The sequence below is a fragment of the Mauremys reevesii genome, linkage group 7 (genome assembly GCF_016161935.1).
Source record: "Mauremys reevesii isolate NIE-2019 linkage group 7, ASM1616193v1, whole genome shotgun sequence".
Classification (NCBI taxonomy): domain Eukaryota; kingdom Metazoa; phylum Chordata; order Testudines; family Geoemydidae; genus Mauremys; species Mauremys reevesii.
The window spans coordinates 52070900-52090993 of record NC_052629.1 but is presented as its reverse complement, the minus strand read 5'-3'; the positions used below and the strand labels follow the sequence as shown (position 1 = coordinate 52090993).

Sequence of the window (20094 nt, the reverse complement as noted above, 5' to 3'; positions counted from 1 at the left end):
TTGTAAAACTGTTTAGTGAAGTGGTGCAATGTCAATAAGAGGACCCCTTCCAAGATGTTGAAGGTATTATGGCAAGATTTTCCACTCCTGGCAACATCTGGCTTCTCAGTGAATTCCCCTAGCAATTATTTTGCTGTATTTCACCATATATATACACATATTAAATTAATCCAGTGCCCCATTAATTTTATGTAAAGTGAAAATGTATGGACCACATTAACACATCAATCAGTTCTTCACTTCTCCACATGATCCTTGAGTTCTTACAGCTCTGGTTGCTTTCATTTATTTATTTGGAATGGCCATGGTTGCAGATTTGACCTAGGACTTACACTGTTTTCAGACGTTAATGAGGAAAATTAGAAGTCAATTGTAGTGCCCAATGAGATACATTTATCTCTGGTGTATTTCCACTGAAGTCAGTGGAATTACACCAAGAATTAATTTTGCCTAGTTTGTTTTAGCTTGCTGAATACGGGAATTATAGAATCAGATGGAGTGCTTAGTGTGCATATTTACATACCAGAACCAATAATGATTTTCCATCCCATAGCTCTTTCAATTCTGCATTGTTGCTAGAGCATGGGCGGGCAAACTACAGCCCAGATGCCACATCCGGCCCTTCAGATGTTTTGATCTGGCCCTCGAGCTCCTGCCAGGGAGCAGGGTCGTGGGCTTTCCCCACGACCCTGCATGTGCCGTGGCTCCCAGAAGCAGCGGCATGTCCTACGCATAGGAGCGGCATGTCCCTCTCCAGCTCCTATGCGTAGGGGCAGCCAGGGGGCTCTGCATGCTGCCCCTGCCCCAATTGCCACCCCCGCCAATGGGTTCCCAGCCAATGGGAGCTGCAGGGATGGCACCTGCAGATAGGGCAGCGCGCAGAGCTGCCTGGCTGTGCCTCCACTTAGGAGCTGGAGGGGGGACATGCTGCTGCTTCCGGGAGCTGCTTGAGGTAAGTGCCACCCAGATCTGCACCCCTGACCCCCTCCTGTGCCCCAACCACATGCCCCAGTCCTGATTCCCCTCCTGCCCTCCAAACCCCTCGGTCCCAGCCTGGAGCACTCTCCTGCACCCCCAACCCTCATCCCTAGCCCCACCCCAGAGCCTGCACCCCCAGCTGGAGCCCTCACCCTCTCCTACACCCCAACCCCCAATTTCATTCATGGCCTGCCATACAATTTCCATACCCAGATGTGGTCCTCGGGCCAAAAAGTTTGCCCATCCCTGTGCTAGAAAAATGACAACATATTGAAAGGTTTGAGATATGCTTGTGTGGTCACTTATATTTTCTATAATGTTCCCCAGATTTTTATATATAACATTTCTCCAGATTTGGCTTTCAAACCTGTGTGCTCTTTTCACTGCAAACAATGCCTTGAGGTGATTTCTGTCTGTTTTATGCTGAGATAAAGCACACACGGATAATTATTACCTCAACTGCATTACTGACTGACTCAGTCTCTCTCATCATCATCATTATCTAATTGTGCTCAAATAATAAATCTTAAAATCCATTGCCTTCTCTACTGTTCAGCTTGATTAAATGTAAATGCTCCATAGCAACTAGGAAAGCCTGGCAGAAAGCATTATGGTAGCATTCTTTGTTTCTAGTGATAACTATTTCTAATCCTTCTCCCACTAGTGATCTGTCATTAGTTAATCATTGTTTAAAATACAATAAAAGCAGGTCTGATGAACCTTTAAAAATGGGTCAGCTAGTCACATTATGAGCCAAATTTTTCACCAAGTAAAACACAGTCTGGGGTTGCCACCTCTCTTAATTAGACAACCACCACAAAAACAAACAAATTTGAATCTAACCAATGACTAGCTGTCTGAGCTCTGATAACATTTTTTAGTCATGTCCTTTAAACCTAATACTTGAAAGATCAAGGTTTTCTCTTAGCTTGGTTTTAATTTAGACAAGATCAAAACAAACAGGCTGCTCCATTGAGTAAATTTGACACTTCTCAATGTTCTCTCCCAAGCCAATCTTTTAAGAAGTTAGGGACCCCAAACTGGAGTGAATAATGAAAAGTGAAAACAATTTAACTAAAAGGAAAAAGGAGAGATGTTTGCAAATATACTAGACTGAGCAGAGATAGCAGATTAAACAGTGGAAGCTGCTTGTGACATGTTCTTGGACCCAGGGAAAGGTTTAGGCTGTGACAAGAGGACACAGTAAAAGCATGAAAGCATGTACAAAAGAATGTTACAAGCAGAACAATAGTGACATCTCAGAACTGAGCCATGTATGAGTTCAGATATAAGACGACCACTCTACAGACCTACAGTATAGCACAACCAAGCACATTCCTACAGAAGACAAAACGCACAAGTTACAGAAAAAATATTAAAACAGGACTCTCTGGATAGCTAAGAAAGGTGGTGGTTCAGACAAGTATCTTGTTTGAATGGCATACATTTTTACCCTGTAAGGACCAATATATTTGAATCAGAAGTCAAGACAAGCATTTAAATATTCAGCTAATGCCAGAGTAAAGAGCACAAAGGTCTTATGGTCTTTTTTGTTGTGGTCAATCCCAAAAGGTTGTTTATATTCTTACCTATATGGAGTAGGGATTTGCTTTTCAAGAATGTATTAGACACTCCATTTTCATCGTGCAGCAGTTTAAGTAAAGATATACTGAGGGCTAAAATTATTTAAACAATTATTGTATGTGAAATGCTTCTCAAGCAATGATGTTATCAATATAATTATGAAAATAGGGTGTAGTACTTTGCTTAGTCTCCTTTTGCTGGCTGGATGTCTGACTCTATGGCATCAGAACAAAAATACAGAGTCAAACAAAAAGTATTTTGAAAGAAATCTGAGATATTAGCAGCTAAAAAAAGTCAGTATTCATAAATATTTTTAAAGTGTCTTGGTGAGAGAATAGCAGGTAAAAAACCCCCAAAGTCTTTAGAACAGAAAGAACATTTCCTACCAAATTATGCAATTTTAAGATACTGTAGCTCACATTTTGAGCCTCTATTATTTGAGAGTAGTTCATATTATTGAAGGGGAGACTTTTTGTTCCTGGCCACTTAAAGTGGGCTAAAATGTGCAAGGGAAATGATTTTCAAAGCTTTTAGGAGCAAAAACTGTAAAAGAGAAAAGAAAAAAGGTACAACATGAATTCACTCTTATTCTTTTGACAATTATTATGATGTAAATGGCAACATTGAAACTTCACCCATTTTCCCCACAATCTGAGGAGTCTGTTCACCCTAGATATACATGTATAATTCTCAGTATTATACAGCAATTATGAATGCTCAGTGAAGTGAGAATAGACTCTGAATTACTATCTTTGTTCCTTTTTAAATCCTGTATTAATTGTATAGTTAAATCTTATTAGAAAAAAAACACAGTTAAATAGAAATAAATCAACTTAGTGCCTTTATAGAGAAGTCAACCCCCAAATGAATGGATCTACTGACATCCCGTACATGGCACATCCCATAATACTGAGGTCTGTCACACTCCAGTAAATATCAAAGATCCTACTATACACAGTGTATCATCACTCAAAGCGTTAAACTGCATTTTGCATTTTCTTCTTTGAACTTCTAAAGGGCGTTATCTTTGTTAAGGTATATTAAAATCCAGATGGATCTTTATATTAGCTTCCTAATTTATTAATCTGTTTATTTCTTGATAATTTTAACACTGCTGTAATGCAATGTAAAGGATTTTCACTCGCTATTTTAATTATTATGAAACTTTGGTGTCCTCACTACTGGTGACAAAATAGTTTTATTTTTAATGTCAGATTTTCTTTTTTGAAAATGTAAGTTATATTCCTCACTTACAGAGATATTTGATTAATCTTGTCTGAGATTAGTTTGCATCTTGCAATTTCCTTGCAAACAAAAATTCCACACTCCAACAATAAACAACTTCAGAATACATAAAACTAGGCAACGTATTTTCCCAATATTCTGCAGACTTGAATAAAGTTCTGCTCCCCACTCCCATGTACACACACACACACATTCACAGCACTTCTAAACACCAAACAGGGAGACATTTGCAAAAAGACAATGCAAAAAAGCATTACCTTTGGAAAGAGGAAGAGAAGGAATCTTGTACTACAGAGATGGGAGTGGCTGATGGTGGTGTCATCTGACTGGATGTGTTTTGAGTAGCAGTAGCAGGCTGATTGGCTGAAGCAACTGGCACAGGAGCAGAGGCAGAGCTGGTAGACACTGGCGCATGCTCAACAGGGGTACTAATTAGAGTTAAATTAAATAAAACAAGAAGCATCTTAAAAGGTGTACGTTTACTGTGTAAAGGCACAAAACCCACTGTGTTTGGCCCCAAAAGTTGCAAACAGAGTGGCAAGCTGTATTATTGGGGGGGGGGGGGGGAAGCACAGATATGGAAGGTCAAAAGCACATTTGTTAAGCTTTTTCTGTAGCTGAGTTAGGACTAAATTTAGGTTTAATGCTGAGTTCAATAATGTTCTCATTTGGGTGAAATTCATCCCACAGCCCAATCCTGGTCCCACTGAAGTTAATGGCAAAAAAACTCCCAGCACGTGAGACTTAGGTGGTTGTGTAGAGGCCTGCAAGAACCGTCAGTGCTAGGGTAAATTTCACTCACTTATGCATAATGTTAACTTCCGGATCAGAGATTACATTAGGTGGAAGCATTAAAAAAATTATATTGATGAAAGGAAACCAGTTGTACGATATTGTCATAGGCCTGAATAAACAGAATTGCTACAAGTTACTTCTGTTCTGGATGTTACTGAGCAGAAACTACTGGGGTGTAATCTCCTCAGTGCAATGTGTGGGGTGGTGCAGTACTAGGGAGCTAATTATGGCTCAGTCATTCTCTGCTCAGCACTTTCTTCATCCACCAAAAATTTAAGTAGCAAGCCATGGCCCTGACATGCCCCTCACCACCCCCAACATCAGGGCTGAAAGAAAGGATGGGGCAGCATGTAAGTTTGCTATACCAGTCATAAACCTGCTTGGGAGATGAAGTTAGTTTCTGCTCCCTTTGTCACACAAGTGGAGCAGGAGCAGACCAGAGCAACGTATCTGCCCTTATCTTATGACAAAATAGGCTTATTGAAACCAAAACTACATCTAGTCTTCTTGTGTACAAAATATTGATTGTAACACTTTATTTAGGTACTTCTATGTCCCTCAGCACCATGATATCTGAATACCTCGCAATTGTTAATGGATTTTATCCTCACAACAACTCTGTGAGGTGAGGAAGTGTTATTCTATTTTACAGATGGGAAATTGAAGTACAGTGTGGATTAACTGATTTGCACAAGGCTACACAGGAAGTTTGTGGCTCATCTGGGGAATTGAACCTAAAGCTCCTGAGTCCGAGGCCATCGCCTATCAATTAGACCATAGCCCCTACCCAGCATGAATAGCACATGCTACATTCAGGAGGAACTCACCAAGTCTTGTGCTGAAATGTTTTAATGACAAATGTAAAAAACAGAAGGCAAATAGTGAATTTACTAGCCAGCTGTCAGCAAATGAAATAAACACACCTAAGTCATTTGGAACCATCCCATTTGAAAAGGAAGGAAACAAAATTCAAAAGAAAGAAACAGGGAAAGGAAACAATTTTATATTTACAAAAAAAATCCCCATCTCTCTCTCTCTATATTGTATCTACCATTAGCTACAGAATGAATAAACTAGTGACAATATCCACCACATCTACAATTTAGGCTTTCAAATTCTTCCACAGAAATTTTCCAACCTTCATACACATATGCAAAACTCAGATCTAATCCTCATTGTTCTTGATGTCATATTTTAACATGCTGTGGATTCATCTGCCTCAGCCGCTATCCGAATATATTATGTATTATTTAAAACATATAACACTGTAAATGTACAATACCCTGGCTTCAGAGCTATGAATGCAATACCATGTTACAGATAAAAGAAAACACAACGTATTTGACTGTCTCTGCAAGCAGTGTGGTAGCTGCATTTCCTCTTTTTGCAATGGATATCACACCAAAGTGGAGATACGCTAAATTTTACTGTTATGTCTTAGGTCTGGCAAATTTGCATGGACTGAAATCATGCCTCAAACAAAATGGGATTTACTGTATGTTTTTCCTTAACACAAATGAGCAAGACAAAAAACCATGGGTGAAATCCTGTTCCCCCTACAGTCAATGGGAATTTTGCCACAGGCTTCACTGTGGTCAGGGTTTCACTCCATGGGTAATAAGCCTATGGTATGGTTATTCAATTTTTGTAGTGGATCTTTTCAATGTGAGCTGAAACACATACCCAATAATTAATCAAACAAAGGAACACTAAGAACTTATGTGGACATGTACCTGTGTGGGGGCAGGTTTGAGGTGGATGGGCATGTTATAGTAGATTTAATAAAACTGAACGCAAGCACATTAGACTACATTATAAGGACATCAAACAATAATGTTACATGTTTTTAAGGTTTCTTTACTTAGGCACTAGAAATCTAAAAGTCACAGAGGACTGAATCCTTCTCCTGCAACTACAGATCACTAGGATATGCATTCATTATTCCAGAGAACAAGAAGATAGTTACACAAAGCATATATAAATAGCTCAATTAGCAATGTGATCTTGCTGCCTTTAACTTCTGCACTTTGGACCTAATACTTTGTTTACTTTTACCAGTAGAATCCAGAGTAACTTCACTGTTTTTACTGGTATGACTCCAGATTTACCACAGTGTAATGACAGCAGAAACGGGTTGTTCCCTGTTTTATGAATGCTTGTAGTTCTGTTGAAATCAGTTGTTGTATTAACCCCTATAAAATCTTAGACTGGAAATACTGACCCTACTAAAGGCAATGGGCGGTTTGCCATTGACTTCACCAGAGCCAGGATTTCACCTTTTGTATCTACAGAAGGCACATTCCAAACACACTAAAGAGCAAGCTGGAGAAATATGTGGCAATTTAGCAAGTGTCTCTCTCTTTTTTGGGTAGAAATAATAATACTTAGCACATATACAATGTCTGCAGCTTGAAAGCTCTTTATGAACATTAACTCTTAGAACTCTTCTTTTTAGAAATGGAGAAACAAATTCAAAGGGAATTCTGCCTTCAGTTAATATATTCAACCCACTGAATGGGTGTAACTTGGGGCAGAATTCAGAGTAACCAAAAACTACCATGAGAATCAGTGGCAGAGCCAGGAGGTTCCTAGCAGTTCTTCAGATGTCTGCTGATTGACTAAGGATGGTTTATAAAATGAAACAGCTACCATATATCAAAGCATGAATAATAATTTTATGAGTAAGTACCTTAAAGTGATTTACTGTTGTTTCCTTACTGGTTCTTCTCCAGTTCACCTTTAACCACCCTATTCCATCAGTCTTTACACTATTGTATATTTTAAGGGGATAATCAAAGGAAATGTAAGTTCTTAAATAGCTCAATATTTTCTTAATAAACTATAAAATGAAATGTTCAGCATGGTAAAGTTATGTGGATGAATATACACACACACGTATGTATATTCTGTTACCATTCTGATGTTCACTCATGAGAAGGAACACAGTTCAGCAGAGGTTAAGCAGATGATAACGATTAACAACCATATTTAAAACACATACACAAACACACACAAACACTTAAAAATAAGTACAGATTACACTCCTTTACCTGAGAAGAGTCCTAGCCCTATGAAATTCTGGGTCTAAGAGTCTTGCAATAGTAACTAAAGAACAGGTTATTAATGCAGTAGTTAGTCTCTTTTAAGCAGTGCACAAAGTTGTTTTTGTTTCAGGTGCTCCAAAGAAATCTCTGGTAGGGTAAAGGATTGAAATTGTAGGGAAGATAAATCAAAATGAGCAGTCAAAGAACTAATCTCTTCTACTGTAGCATATATTAATGATGGAAGTGCTGGAGATTGCAGTTAGAGCAGAACACAACATGGATGTATTTTGGACTTGCATTAGTAGAAAGAAGAGCTCTATTCAGATGCCAACAGCATCCATTCAATAGAATCAGCTGCTGTTTCTGTGGAGACGGTTCCTAGGTGGCTGTCACCTGTCTGCTGGTAGAGGAAGCCATTAAGAAAGTAACTTACAATGGGAAGCATATGAACTAAAAGCTGGTGAAATTTATAGTACTTAGATATTTGCCTTTTAGGCAATGGGATTTTTCATATGAAAGAGTTAGAGAATGTTATTACAAAACCATACCAAAGCCACAAGCCAGGTCAGTTATGGAGTTACATGTTGCAGTGTACCTTTGATTATTGGATGAAGTAAGAGGGGCTTTCTGACCAGTCCTGATGTAACTGGCTTCCCTTTGACTTGTACCCGTTCCAAACCTCACGGAACCCTTGGAGGCCACTGGCTTAGCTTTGTCAATGTTGGCATCCATGGTGCGTGACTTAGGAGGATGCCAAACACTTGAGGTCACATACTGTGCCATATGATGAGAACCTGTAGGGCTGGGTAACAAAGATTAGAAGGGTGTATGTGCATGAGATATATTTTTAACCACATTACCAGTTGCTTAAATGAATATTAGGTCTTTCAGAGCAAAGAAGAGTACCAGCCAAAAAAGCAGCCAGTGCCTTTAAGTGAGAAGTGTTTTATTTGTTCCACTTAGTTTTTTGAGATCCAAATGCTTACCATGTAATCTAACAAATGGGACATCATTTCAGAACACTCATGTCTACTCCTCTGACGTAGAACCTTAGTATTTCAATGCACTGGGAAAGGCCTTAAGGAAAAAGAGTGAGAAACTGCTGAACCTCAGCATTAAAAAAAGCCAGGTTAGCTCTTTGTTTGATGAAGAAGTTTTCTGACCGACATCTTATTTGGGAAGAGATTTACATCAGCAAATCTCTAATGTCCTCTTATTTTATCCCCTAAGTCTCCTTTGATATCATTGCAGAGTTACATGTGAAATCACACCAATCTTCAATGCCGTATTAAAGACTATGGCCAGGAGTCATTCTGAGAACCAGGATAGAGATCTACAGGTTCATTACAGTCTTCTTTATCCTTCAGCTAAAACTGGAGACCACATTATTGACATCACAGTATCAAAATAAGACCTAGCAGAAATGAGACACTGGAGACAATGGAGGTAAAGACATGTTACAACATAACCAAACATAAGTGACTCAGTAGATATAGTGTGACCCCAAAACCAGACAGATGTCTGAAATTGTTCAAGATAGTCCAACAAAGAGAGATTTGCAGTTAAGTTTCAATGAAACAACCCTGTAATCGTGTGGTCAGTCCTACACAAGCAATAGCAATAGATACTACCCTTCATTCCCTGCTTCTGTTATTCAATGTCAATGTGGTTGCTAATTATTTCATATATCAACTCCCTCCCTCTCTGTTTCATCTTATTGGTATGACCCAGTAAACTGCTGATTTTTTTTTCCTTACTGGGAATCCCAGTCACGATTGGTCATGTTGTTAGTGGTGACAATCCTCGCACTTACTCTGATTTTAATTCTCTGCAATACTTTTTCAAATACGGGTTATTTTAAAAGCAGACATAAAATCTTGTTGCGTGTGGAGTAATCAAAATATCAGAGGAAGGCACTGTCTTAAATCTTTATTTCTATGTTCTGAACTTATAAAGAGTTGCTATGCTCTGATAAATAATGACAGAGCTTCATCCTAGAAGTAGTTGCATTTCAGTGTTTGGTGCTGAAATTATTTTTATCTACATCTACATAAATGTATATAATATAGACATACATGTAGATAGATTATGATTTTTGTAAGTGCATTGGGATCTTTTGGGAGGAAAAGCACTATATAAATGCAAAGAAATACTATATGTAGGAAGGATTAGTATCTTTTTAATCCATGATCAATACAACTCAAGAATCAGATTTAGAATTGCTTTTAAAATGCCAAGAAGTTCAACTAATTTAGATTTTAAAAAACTGTGGAGAAGCTTAGACCACAACATTGGATCTGATTAAAAATGGAAATGGTTCTTGAACTTCTGGACTGTTCACCATCTCCTGAATAACGACAATATTGAACTTCAAAAACATTGATCAAATGCTGCTTATTTTTCTGTTTTCTAGAATTAAAGGTAATGTAGTATATTTTGCACAATTCCAGTATAGTCTGCCACCTGGCCAGGAATCTTTCAAATATCTATATGAAAATGAACATCTCTAGCAAATCATCTCAGCTGAAACACCATTATAATTCATCTGTTCAAAGAGTTCATACATCTGATGTATTTTTAGGTAAAAACTTTGTGTGGAAAGTCTGAGGGAAAAAGAATATACAGCAAACGTTACCTGTTTTCAGCTGCTGCAGCAACATTTTCCTTGCCGCTGTGAAAGGAGGGGATATAGTATGAATAAAGCAAGTGCAAGTACCAGTGGTGGGGGAAGAAGGGAGAATAGCAGCAAAAGAAGGCAGTGTGAGGACAGATGTTTGGTTATCAAAAGCTTTTTAGAGTTATGTTCTAGATGTTTATGACTATTGTTGTTGTGAGAAATACCCTAGAATCAATTTTTTTTCTTTTTAAAAATTGGATAAAAAATGTGCTGTAACCCAGATGTGAGATTTTTTTTAACAAGCTTTCTCTTTGTTAATTGTAGGCTATTTCGTAAAATGGAGGCTCATCGACACAGTACAAATCAACCGCTCTGTGTATGTACAATATATCATCTCATGTACAGCTTTGGCTTCAATAATGGCCCTGTTTAAAAAATAACCCTTTAGTATCCCAGTAGAACATACTCATGTGCCAACTCCAGTTTGTGAAGACAATCATAGTCAGAGTTGGTTTGTCCCTGGGTAGCCAATGTTCTGAAGTGGTAACCAGTCTTAGAGAAGATGTGCACTACCAGTTTGTGCTCTATGTGAAGCTGTTGTTTTTTAATGGCTAACAGGGACTCCTACGAGATGGGCTGCATTACATGTCTGGGCTCACTTAAAAATGTGTAAGAGGCAATTCATCCTGCCCAGATAGGCCCTAAGGGACAAAGCCTAGGATTGTGCCTACGCAGTGTGGGGCTCAACTGGAGCTGAGCAACACAGTGAGGCTACATGCAACAGAGACTCTTGTCAGATTCCTCTTCTCCTCTCCTTACCAAGCCTTTACTCTCCTCCTCCCCCAAAAGTATCAAGTTCATGTTGGGGGACAACGAAGGAAGGGAAGGCATCTGAGGCATTCGACTCCAGCCCTGCTTTCCACTCCATGGTCCTAGTGCTGGGGAAAGAGATAGCAGGAGGCACAGAGCCACTTGGAGGGGTGAGCTGGCAAGTGCCTTTATGAGGTGCCATTTTGAACTTGTAACACATATAAGACTCCAATTTACTTTAATGTGAGTCACACAGGAGCTGAAGGACAAGACACTAAGGCCCCAGTCTAACATCTATTTAAGTCAAATGAAGGATTCCCATTGAAGTCAATGGCAAGACACCCACAGATTTCAATGGTACAGAATTAGGCCTTGGTCCTGCAAACACTTATACATGTGCTTAACTATAAGCTTCAGATTACTTTCAGCACAGTCAATGAGACTATTTATATGAGTACAGTTAAGGATGTGTATAACCGTTAGAAGGACTTTAATCCTCCATCTTATAATTTTGAAACATAATTTTTCAATTTATTAAAATCTGTTAGGACCTGATTCAGGAAAGTACTTAAGAATAGATTTACATCCATTCCTACTAAGAACTGTACTAAGTACAGTATATGCTTAAATGTCATCTCAAATAGGGATGCTTATTCTGGCACCTAAGAGTAAAAAAAGATGCAATGTAAATTTTAAATCTACTAATTTGTTAGGCCAAGTCATTTTTCTACTTTGCTTATGGTATTTAAAAAGTTTCACTGAGTATTTCTGTATATGATACTTATTACCATTGATTATATACTGTTTGACTGTTTCTAATCTGGATATAGGTTTTTTAATAATACAATACTAATTAAGAAGCCATTTGCTTTCAAAGGTACTTGATAGAAAGATAAAGTACGATTCCTCTTATAGCCACAGTGAGCCAGCCCTGACTGAATCCCTTAGGACAACAGAAATCCTTGATAGCAGCTGCTGAATTTTCATTTTCCAAGGAGGAAGTGTGCTAGTGAAGGAGGTTTCCCCTCTAGGAAGTGGTATGTGTGTGTGTTGGTTGTTGTTGGTTCTGTTTTTTATTTTGCTAAAGGGAAGGTGGATAGCATAGTAGAGATAGAAGAGCCATTCCCGTCTCTCCATAAGGTGGGCTGCTGTGCATGTATGTTATATATAAATATATTAAGCTAGACCCTTAACAGGTGCAAATCAGTGGAGTGCCACTGAAGTCATATGAACTACTCTAATTTACAGCTGTGGGTCTGGCTCATTGTATTTGTGTTGTCTCTCCTTTTTCTCCTTCTCACAATATTTCCTAAACTCAAAAGTGTATGAGTCCAAGGGAAGCTTTCAAAACCCACAATGTCAGAAATCAAGCAGAACAAGTTCGTCTGCCTTTAATAAGGATGTCATAGTGCTCAGAATGGAAGATACTGGCTTAAAACTGAATCCCCAAGAAATGTGAAGCTGGATCAGTTCACCTCTCTAGAGTGATGACAAACCAAACACTAGCTCTATAGATGACCAAGTTGTGAGTTCACTGGAATGTAATATATCAAGTAGCCAGGCTGAAAAAGGGGATGGGGGGGGAAATATGTTAGAGATTTAGTCTGTGGAAAGAAAAGAAGTGTTAAAATAATATACCAACAACCAAAGTCATGCAAGAATATTAAAAAACAAACTCATAGCGTGAAAAATCTGAAGCGTGATTTATTTCCAGTATAGCAAAATGGGTTATAAAAAAAAATGCATAGTCCAGACCAAAAGACAAGCAATTGGGATAAGGCTTCTAGTAGCATTAGGCCACTGCAGTTATGGTTAACCTGATTCATCCTCTCCTGCTACAGCAGAGGTGGGCGAAATCCTGGCTGAATTGAAACTAATGGCAATACTCCCAATGACTTCATTGGGGTCAGCACTTCACCCTCACTCTTTCACTGACTGTGCAAGTGTAGGGCACTGCTTAATGATGGTGGCAGGGGAGTTCTGATAGTTAAAGGAGAGAGAAGTATGGAACAATTATAATAAACACAATTCCACAGAACAAAGCAGGAGAAAAGGAACTGATTCAGAGCAGAGAGAAAAGGGAAAAGAAACTCAAACGCACACAACACATTTTCATCAGAGATTATTCTTCTCTCTGTGAATGAGAACAACTCCTGTAGTTGACTCAGCTGAACTGGAATTTGGACTCAGCTATTGGTATAGAGTATTGACAGAGGGTTTTGAAGATGAAACGGACCAAACTCTAACCCTTTCCACTATGGGAATGCTGAACTTAATTTGCTTTCTAAAACCCACTGTACTTCTTGCATTTAATGGGTCAAAATCATCCCTACTGCAAGCTCAGTAAAGTCAGTGGAACTACATCACGGAAGAATTTGACCAAATGAGATTTAAACTATTTTTGTATTGTGATTATACAGGCTGACACACAAATATGATTATAGAGGTGGAGAGTAGTTTTGGGCTATCAGGGAGAGATTCAAACCTGGGCTTTCTTCAGTCCCTGTTGTCCCCCACACAGGTGAACCAGCTTTATATAGTAGGGCCTTGTATAATGTCCCCTCTAACAAAATGGTGGCAACTCCCACAGATTTCAGTAGGAGCTTCATATGTGCATCAGAGAACATATTTGTCCATTCTACTGTTAGTCTCAGTTACACAGTTCAGTATATAGTTGGAATTAGGAGATGTTTGATAATACAATGCATGAAATGATCATGAAGACAGACCGAGTGAACTGAAATAAGACTTTTAAAACCCACCGACTAAACCAGGGGTCAGCAACCTTTCTGCAGTGGTGTGCCGAGTCTTCATGTATACACTCTAATTTAAGGCTTTGCGTGCCGGTAATATATTTTAACGGAGGCCGTAGGTTGCCGACCCCTGGACTAAACTATCAAGCTTAAGAATTTTAATAAATTAGGTAACAAAATGCAATACATGTTTGCCATACACATTTACAAAACACACTTGTTACTTTCTGTCGAATGCCAAAAGGATATGAACTATAGAGAGCTTTAGTAAGGGTTTTAGAGAATCTGAACAGCATACAGTACATTTTACTGTTGTGTTTTTCTCTTAGAAACCAAATGTAAGAGATTGTTAAACCAGCACTCAAGTTAAGCACATTTTCCACTCACTCCTAAAAAGAGAATGTTAGACTTTCTCCAGAATTAACAAAACTAATTCCTCACTGTTACTCTAAAATCACGCAAATACAGAGAGGACAGATTTGAAAATAAAAGAAATAAATTTTGGAATATAGAAAAAAAATGTGGGTCAGAGCTATTCTGCACTTCTCCTTCCTGCTTTGCTATCTTTATTCTGGGCTCAGCTCCCTAACTCAGAACCCACCTGTGCTGCTGTATTAAAGTTCCTCTAATTTTGCCTTCCTGCACTTTGAACTGTATGATGAGGCTTGATCTACACTAGTAACTTATGTTGGTATAACTACATCACTCAGGGATGTAGAAAATCCACACCCCTTAACATAGACCACTCATGCCTCCCCATGTGTGACCTCTCCTTGGCCTGCGCCCAGCCTGGGGCCACCGTGCTTTCCCCGCCCCAAGAGTTACCTGCGGGGAGTGGGAGGTCTCTGTCCTGTGCAGCGCAGCAGCTGCCTAAGAAACAGCCTGGCTGGGGAGGTGGTGCTGACGATGGGCTGTTCCCCACTCGGGTCTGGCTGCTGGGGACAGGGGCTGAGTGAGCCAGAAACATGTCAGGGGAAGGGTGCTCTGGCTCGCTTGGCCCTTGTCTCTGGCAGCCGGGCTTAGGCTGGGGGGTGGCTCTTGCCAGCTCCCCAGCTGGGCTCTCTCTCAGGCAGCCACCGTGCTGCACAGAGCAGTGACCCAGAGCGGCGGCATGAGAAGTGGTTGGTCCCACCCCTTCCGCTCCCCGCCTGGGCCCAGCTGCCAGGGACAGGGGCTGAGCATGCCAGGAGGCAAGCACAGCAGGAGAAGGACAGAGACCCTTTCCCTCCCCCCCAGCAGGCCAGGCAGAAATCTGGGGGGCACCTGACACACACACACACACACACACACACACACACACAGATTTCCCCCTTAAGCATCACCTATGCCCCTGAGTGACGCAGATATACTGACTTAACTCCTGGTGTAGATAGTGCTATGTTGATGGGAGGGCTTCATAGCTACTGCCTCTCAGAGAAGGTAATTACCTGCGTTGACAGGAGAAGCCCTCTCATTTGTGTGGGTAGCATCTTCACTGAAGCACTACAACAGTGCTGCTGCAGCCTTGTAAGTGTAGACAAGCCCTTGGCTTCCACTGGCTTCAATGGGAGCAAGAGTGGGCTTATTACAGATTAAAAAAAAATCCAGTGAACAGTTCTTTTAAAAACAAAAAAAGTTTGGATTTAAACTTTCCCCTGGAGTGTTTGCAACTGGAACTCTGTGCTGGAGTGTGAGACCCTATCAGTGAAAGGGAAACTAACTAGTCCACATTGGTTAAGTTGAATGAAATGCAAAAGGTCCACTAGCCCAATACCGTAAATGGTGAAACGTGAATTAGGATTCTTTAAAAAGTCTTTCATTTGTAATAATCTAAAGTAGTATAAGCAACTTGAGTGAAGACATTCCTACTTAAAAACATTATTTTAAATCTGAAAATGTTCCTTTAAATATCTCAGCACTATTTAATTCAATATGGTATGTGATTAAGTGGCTATTTCTTCATATCCAGGCATTTTAAATTCAACTGAAGGGCTCTTTCCGTCATTGTCACAAGCTCAGAGATCAGGCATCTTATACATAGTAAAAGCCTGATTATGCAAGGTGCTGAAGGCTTTGTAGGAGGCCTTCATGTTTTCTCTCTGTAGGTACTTTTAGGGTGCTATCAGTGTATCGGCTCTCTGAGCTAAGAGGTGAAAACATTATCTAAAAGTTGTATCTGAGTGCTACATAAACATTACTGAATTTATCCTAACAGCATTCCTATGCAGTAGGGAAGTATTATTTCTGTATAACAGAGGAAGAATTAAAGTGGAAAGAGATTAAGGACCCAATTTTCAGAGGTACTGAGTACCTGCATCTCCTATAGACTCCAACTGGAGGTGTTGGTGCTCAGCACCTCTGAAAAAGTCTGTGGCAAGGGTATTTAGGGATCTGGGGCAAAAAAAATAGTTGGGGATTGGTCCTGCTTTGAGCAGGGGGGTTGGACTAGATGACCACCTCAGGTCCCTTCCAACCCTGATATTCTATGATTCTAAGGCTAGAAACTGAATCAAGCTGTTCTGAATCCCAATCCAGTATCTTAAAATATCCCCCATCTTTGAAGTCAGTGGGGACTGAGGATACTCAGCATCACTTGTGAGATTGGACCTAAGTAGAGAGTATGCGAAAGGGGCGAGAATATGAGGGCTATAGCTAGTCCTTTATCAGTATTCTGCTCTATGACCATTAAGTAGTCTTCTGTCCTACCAGCCAGAGCACAGGCTGAGGTGCCTGGTTTGAAGATAAAAGAAATGAAAAGTACAATTGATAAATTACCAGGTTCTACATTTCTAGCAATTAAAGGTTCTATCTTCCCGTTGATAACCGGGATGTTTATGGGCATTACATACATAAATCCCATATCAATAAATGGAAATACAGAATATGCTAGATGTTTGCTGAAAATCTGGTCCTTAATAAATTTCCTATGTTGTTCCTTTATATAGCAACAAAGAGTCCTGTGGCACCTTATAGGGCACCTTATAGACTAACAGACGTATTGGAGATTAGTCTATAAGGTGCCATAGGACTCTTTGTCGCTTTTTACAGATCCAGACTAACATGGCTACCCCTCTGTTCCTTTACATAGTTTATTTATCCTTTATTGTTTTCTTATTTTATCATAAATATATTTGTCTGCAAGTTAGATTTCCTTGTCAGAAATAACAATACAAGGAGAATTGTCTGTGAATATTTGGTGGAAGTTAGGAAGAAACTTTCCCTGTGGGCAAGTTATTTTATCATTGCCTACCAGAGGATTTCTTGTACCTTCCTCCAAAGTATCTGGTACTGGGCACGATCAGGGACAGGATACTGGACTAGACCGAACCTGTGTTCTGATCTAATGTGGTTGTTCCTATGTCTGAGCAGGGATTGTCCCGTGACACCATGAGCACAAAACCACAAAGAAGTGCTAATGTTTATCCCTATATTTCTTGAAGTTGTATTATTGTAACTGTAATTATTCATTAACTTGATAACAAAGACAGCACAAAACATGAAGGAAAAAACAGGAGAGGACAAAAGGCTGAAAGTTACAGTGATTAACATGCTGGTTTAATTTATGACTTTAGTGATCAGAAAATGGGGGGAGGAGGAAAGCCAGTGTGTGTCTCTTTCTCAGCCACTGCAGTTAAGAGAGTAGAGCAACCTACTCTAAAACTGATTGCAGTTTATCCTGCCAGTAAGTCTGCTTGCAAGTCTACCTTAGGGAAATAGTGCTCTCTTAGAAAGCATCCTGGTTAGCGCAGACTGAGCCAACGCAGAAGAGGAAAAAATTACTATACATTAACTGAAGAACATAGCAATCAATTCTGTATTTGCTCAACAGCCAGGACTGAAATAAATTAAAGCAACTGTCATGTGTGTTTTTGGTGCCATTCATAAATATGCTGTAGTATTAGGACACAGCCATGTAACAGGCCTAGAATTGTTGGAAGAGATGCGATTGCATAATAAGTGTAAGATACAGCCTAAAATTCCTTTCCAAGATGTATATATACATATTCTGCATGCAAGTATATGTGTCCTAACTTATATTTGAAAGCATTTGGTATCAGGCAGGTTTTGTGCACTAATTCAGTATATCTTATCAGGTTACTTTAGTAAGCAGTTTTGCTTGCAAATGTATGAATAAGAGAAGGAGTTTGAAATATGCCCAGAATGCATTTCAGAGAAGCAAAGAAATTCACTTCGGAAAGCTCTCCTCTTTATCCACCCATCTGATATAGAAGAAGCATAAGGCCCCAATCCTGCAATTGGATCTGCTTGAGTGGCTACTTCCAGCCTTGGGTGAGCCATAGAGATCTGCTACTGTGGATCCAATTGCAGGATCAGGGCCTTAGTTTTACACTGGTGACAGCTGCAGATAAATGAGAGCCAATGTTCAAATCTAGAGAACACATAATTGGACTCAATTCCCCTCTCACCACCATGACTCCATTGACTCCTGATTTACACCAGTGTAAGAGGGAAAAGAATCAGTTCCAATAAGTCTTAGTGATGAGTGATAATTCTTTAAAAATAAATAGGCATGAATAAAAAGTTCTAAAGTACTTTATACCTTCTCTGCTCACTATTGGCCTAAATTTCATGCTCTGCCTCAGATAATTTTCAATTTCCCCAATTTCTAAGTCCAAAACTGAATGGTATGGATTAGAACAGGGGTTTTCAAATTCCTTCATAACACAGATCACATTTAATATAGAGATTGTCTTGTGAATTCTCTTACTCTTCCTCCCTTCCATTTGTAATTGCATGATATTCCTATAGCAACTACAGCAATTACTTACATGGAAAATATCAGGAAACTATTTAGTACATTTTTAGCTGTCTTTAATGCAATTTAGCAGCTAAATTTAGCAGAGTAATGAAGAGGAGCCAGTACTATATGATCAGGCATCTCTCCATGCACTACTAGCCAATGCTCTGTGAACCACCCATTCTCTACAGAGCACAGTTTGAAAAGCTCTGGATTAGACATGCTTGATGTAATGCTTAGTACATTCAAGAATTAATTCTCCCTTACCATACCGAGGGCAACACAAGCATTCGGACAATCCACAGAGAAATGCAGTATTGCTACAGTGAGATCTTCGTTAGCTACCAACATCAATGGAGGACACACACATGCACCCACACACAAAACACTTGCACTTGAGAGACAAATGAAAATTAAACTAAAACTACAGTCCATGCAGGAAGGGTCAGTGGTAAACAGGAGAATGTAGAAGACAAAGACAGGTGAAGAACAGTCTTTTCTTTTCCAATGCAGTTCAATCCACAGATGGTAATGGTGGACCTAGAGCTGTGACGAGGTTTGTTGGCTTACATGTGCTCCCCTCTACAGACTGTTTTGAAGATGGGTTCACTCTTTTTGTTAACCTTGTATGGATTCCTAATTTTAAATGAATATTAATTGGACAGATTACAAATAAACATCAACACTGTCCTGGATCATGCCATCTTTCCAGAAGGAGTGGCATGGAAACAAGTGGCCATAAATTCATTGTTCCCACAAAACTAACAGTTTGTGGTGCCACTTTGCCACCTGCTTTGGTCTAGTTTCCTTCTCTGACATCAACCAGGTTTCCACATTAACCAGAAACAATCAAAGTTATTCACTATCCTTAGGTCACTGGAACTCTTATGTGTGTCAAAGGGAGAGAGGGGAAGGCACAAGATAAAACTGATGAAATTCTCATTATTTCCTGATTCTACTTAGGTACCCTGCATGATGGAGTTAGTTACACAGCTGGCTTTGTTTTTGTGAGACCCTCTGTGAAATAAGACATGGCTCCACCAAAGGATTTCAGTAGTCTACATAGCATATTCATGGGTGGGAAGATTTGGCAATTGGGCAGGGTCAGAGGGTGCTAACAACTGGAGATTTTAGCAAATGAGAAAAGGGGATCAAGGTGCTTGTCTTGATTTGGGTGTGTCAGAAGGCTCTTCCGAGCTTAAACGGGACACAGGTTCTTACAACTGAGAGTGGGATTTGGGTATATTCATTTTCAAGTATGGGGCTGGAAACTGTGATAGAACATTGGGAAGGGGAGGTCCTGAGTGCCTGACCAATGAGGGCACCACAGTCAGATATTCAATATATTCATAGAGTTAGTACTGGTTGTTAACACATCAAATTCTAGCTTGTCACGTTTACAAGCAAAATTGTGTGCAAGACACCCAGGTAGTTGCTGAAACTACAGTGACAGGTCCCAGTCAGTGAGTGATGCAGATATACTGACTTAACTCCACTGTACTTATTGCATTTAAAGGGTCAAATTAATCC

At 39.6% G+C, this 20094-nt stretch overlaps 1 protein-coding gene across 11 annotated transcripts in view; it reads right to left on the bottom strand.

Moving 5' to 3' along the window:
* Window positions 1–20094, bottom strand: part of LDB3 (LIM domain binding 3) — a 214581-nt gene that overhangs the window by 40207 nt on the left and 154280 nt on the right. For 6 of the 11 annotated variants that reach the window (XM_039546804.1, XM_039546802.1, XM_039546805.1 and 3 more), the window contains 3 exons: window positions 10282–10317; window positions 8242–8448; window positions 4065–4235 (listed from right to left, as the gene is read on the bottom strand). In XM_039546804.1, the coding sequence (XP_039402738.1) occupies window positions 4065–4235; window positions 8242–8448; window positions 10282–10317 (414 nt within the window). The remainder of the gene's footprint in view (window positions 1–4064; window positions 4236–8241; window positions 8449–10281; window positions 10318–20094) is intronic. The other 5 variants (XM_039546809.1, XM_039546814.1, XM_039546807.1 and 2 more) reach the window with 4 other exon arrangements.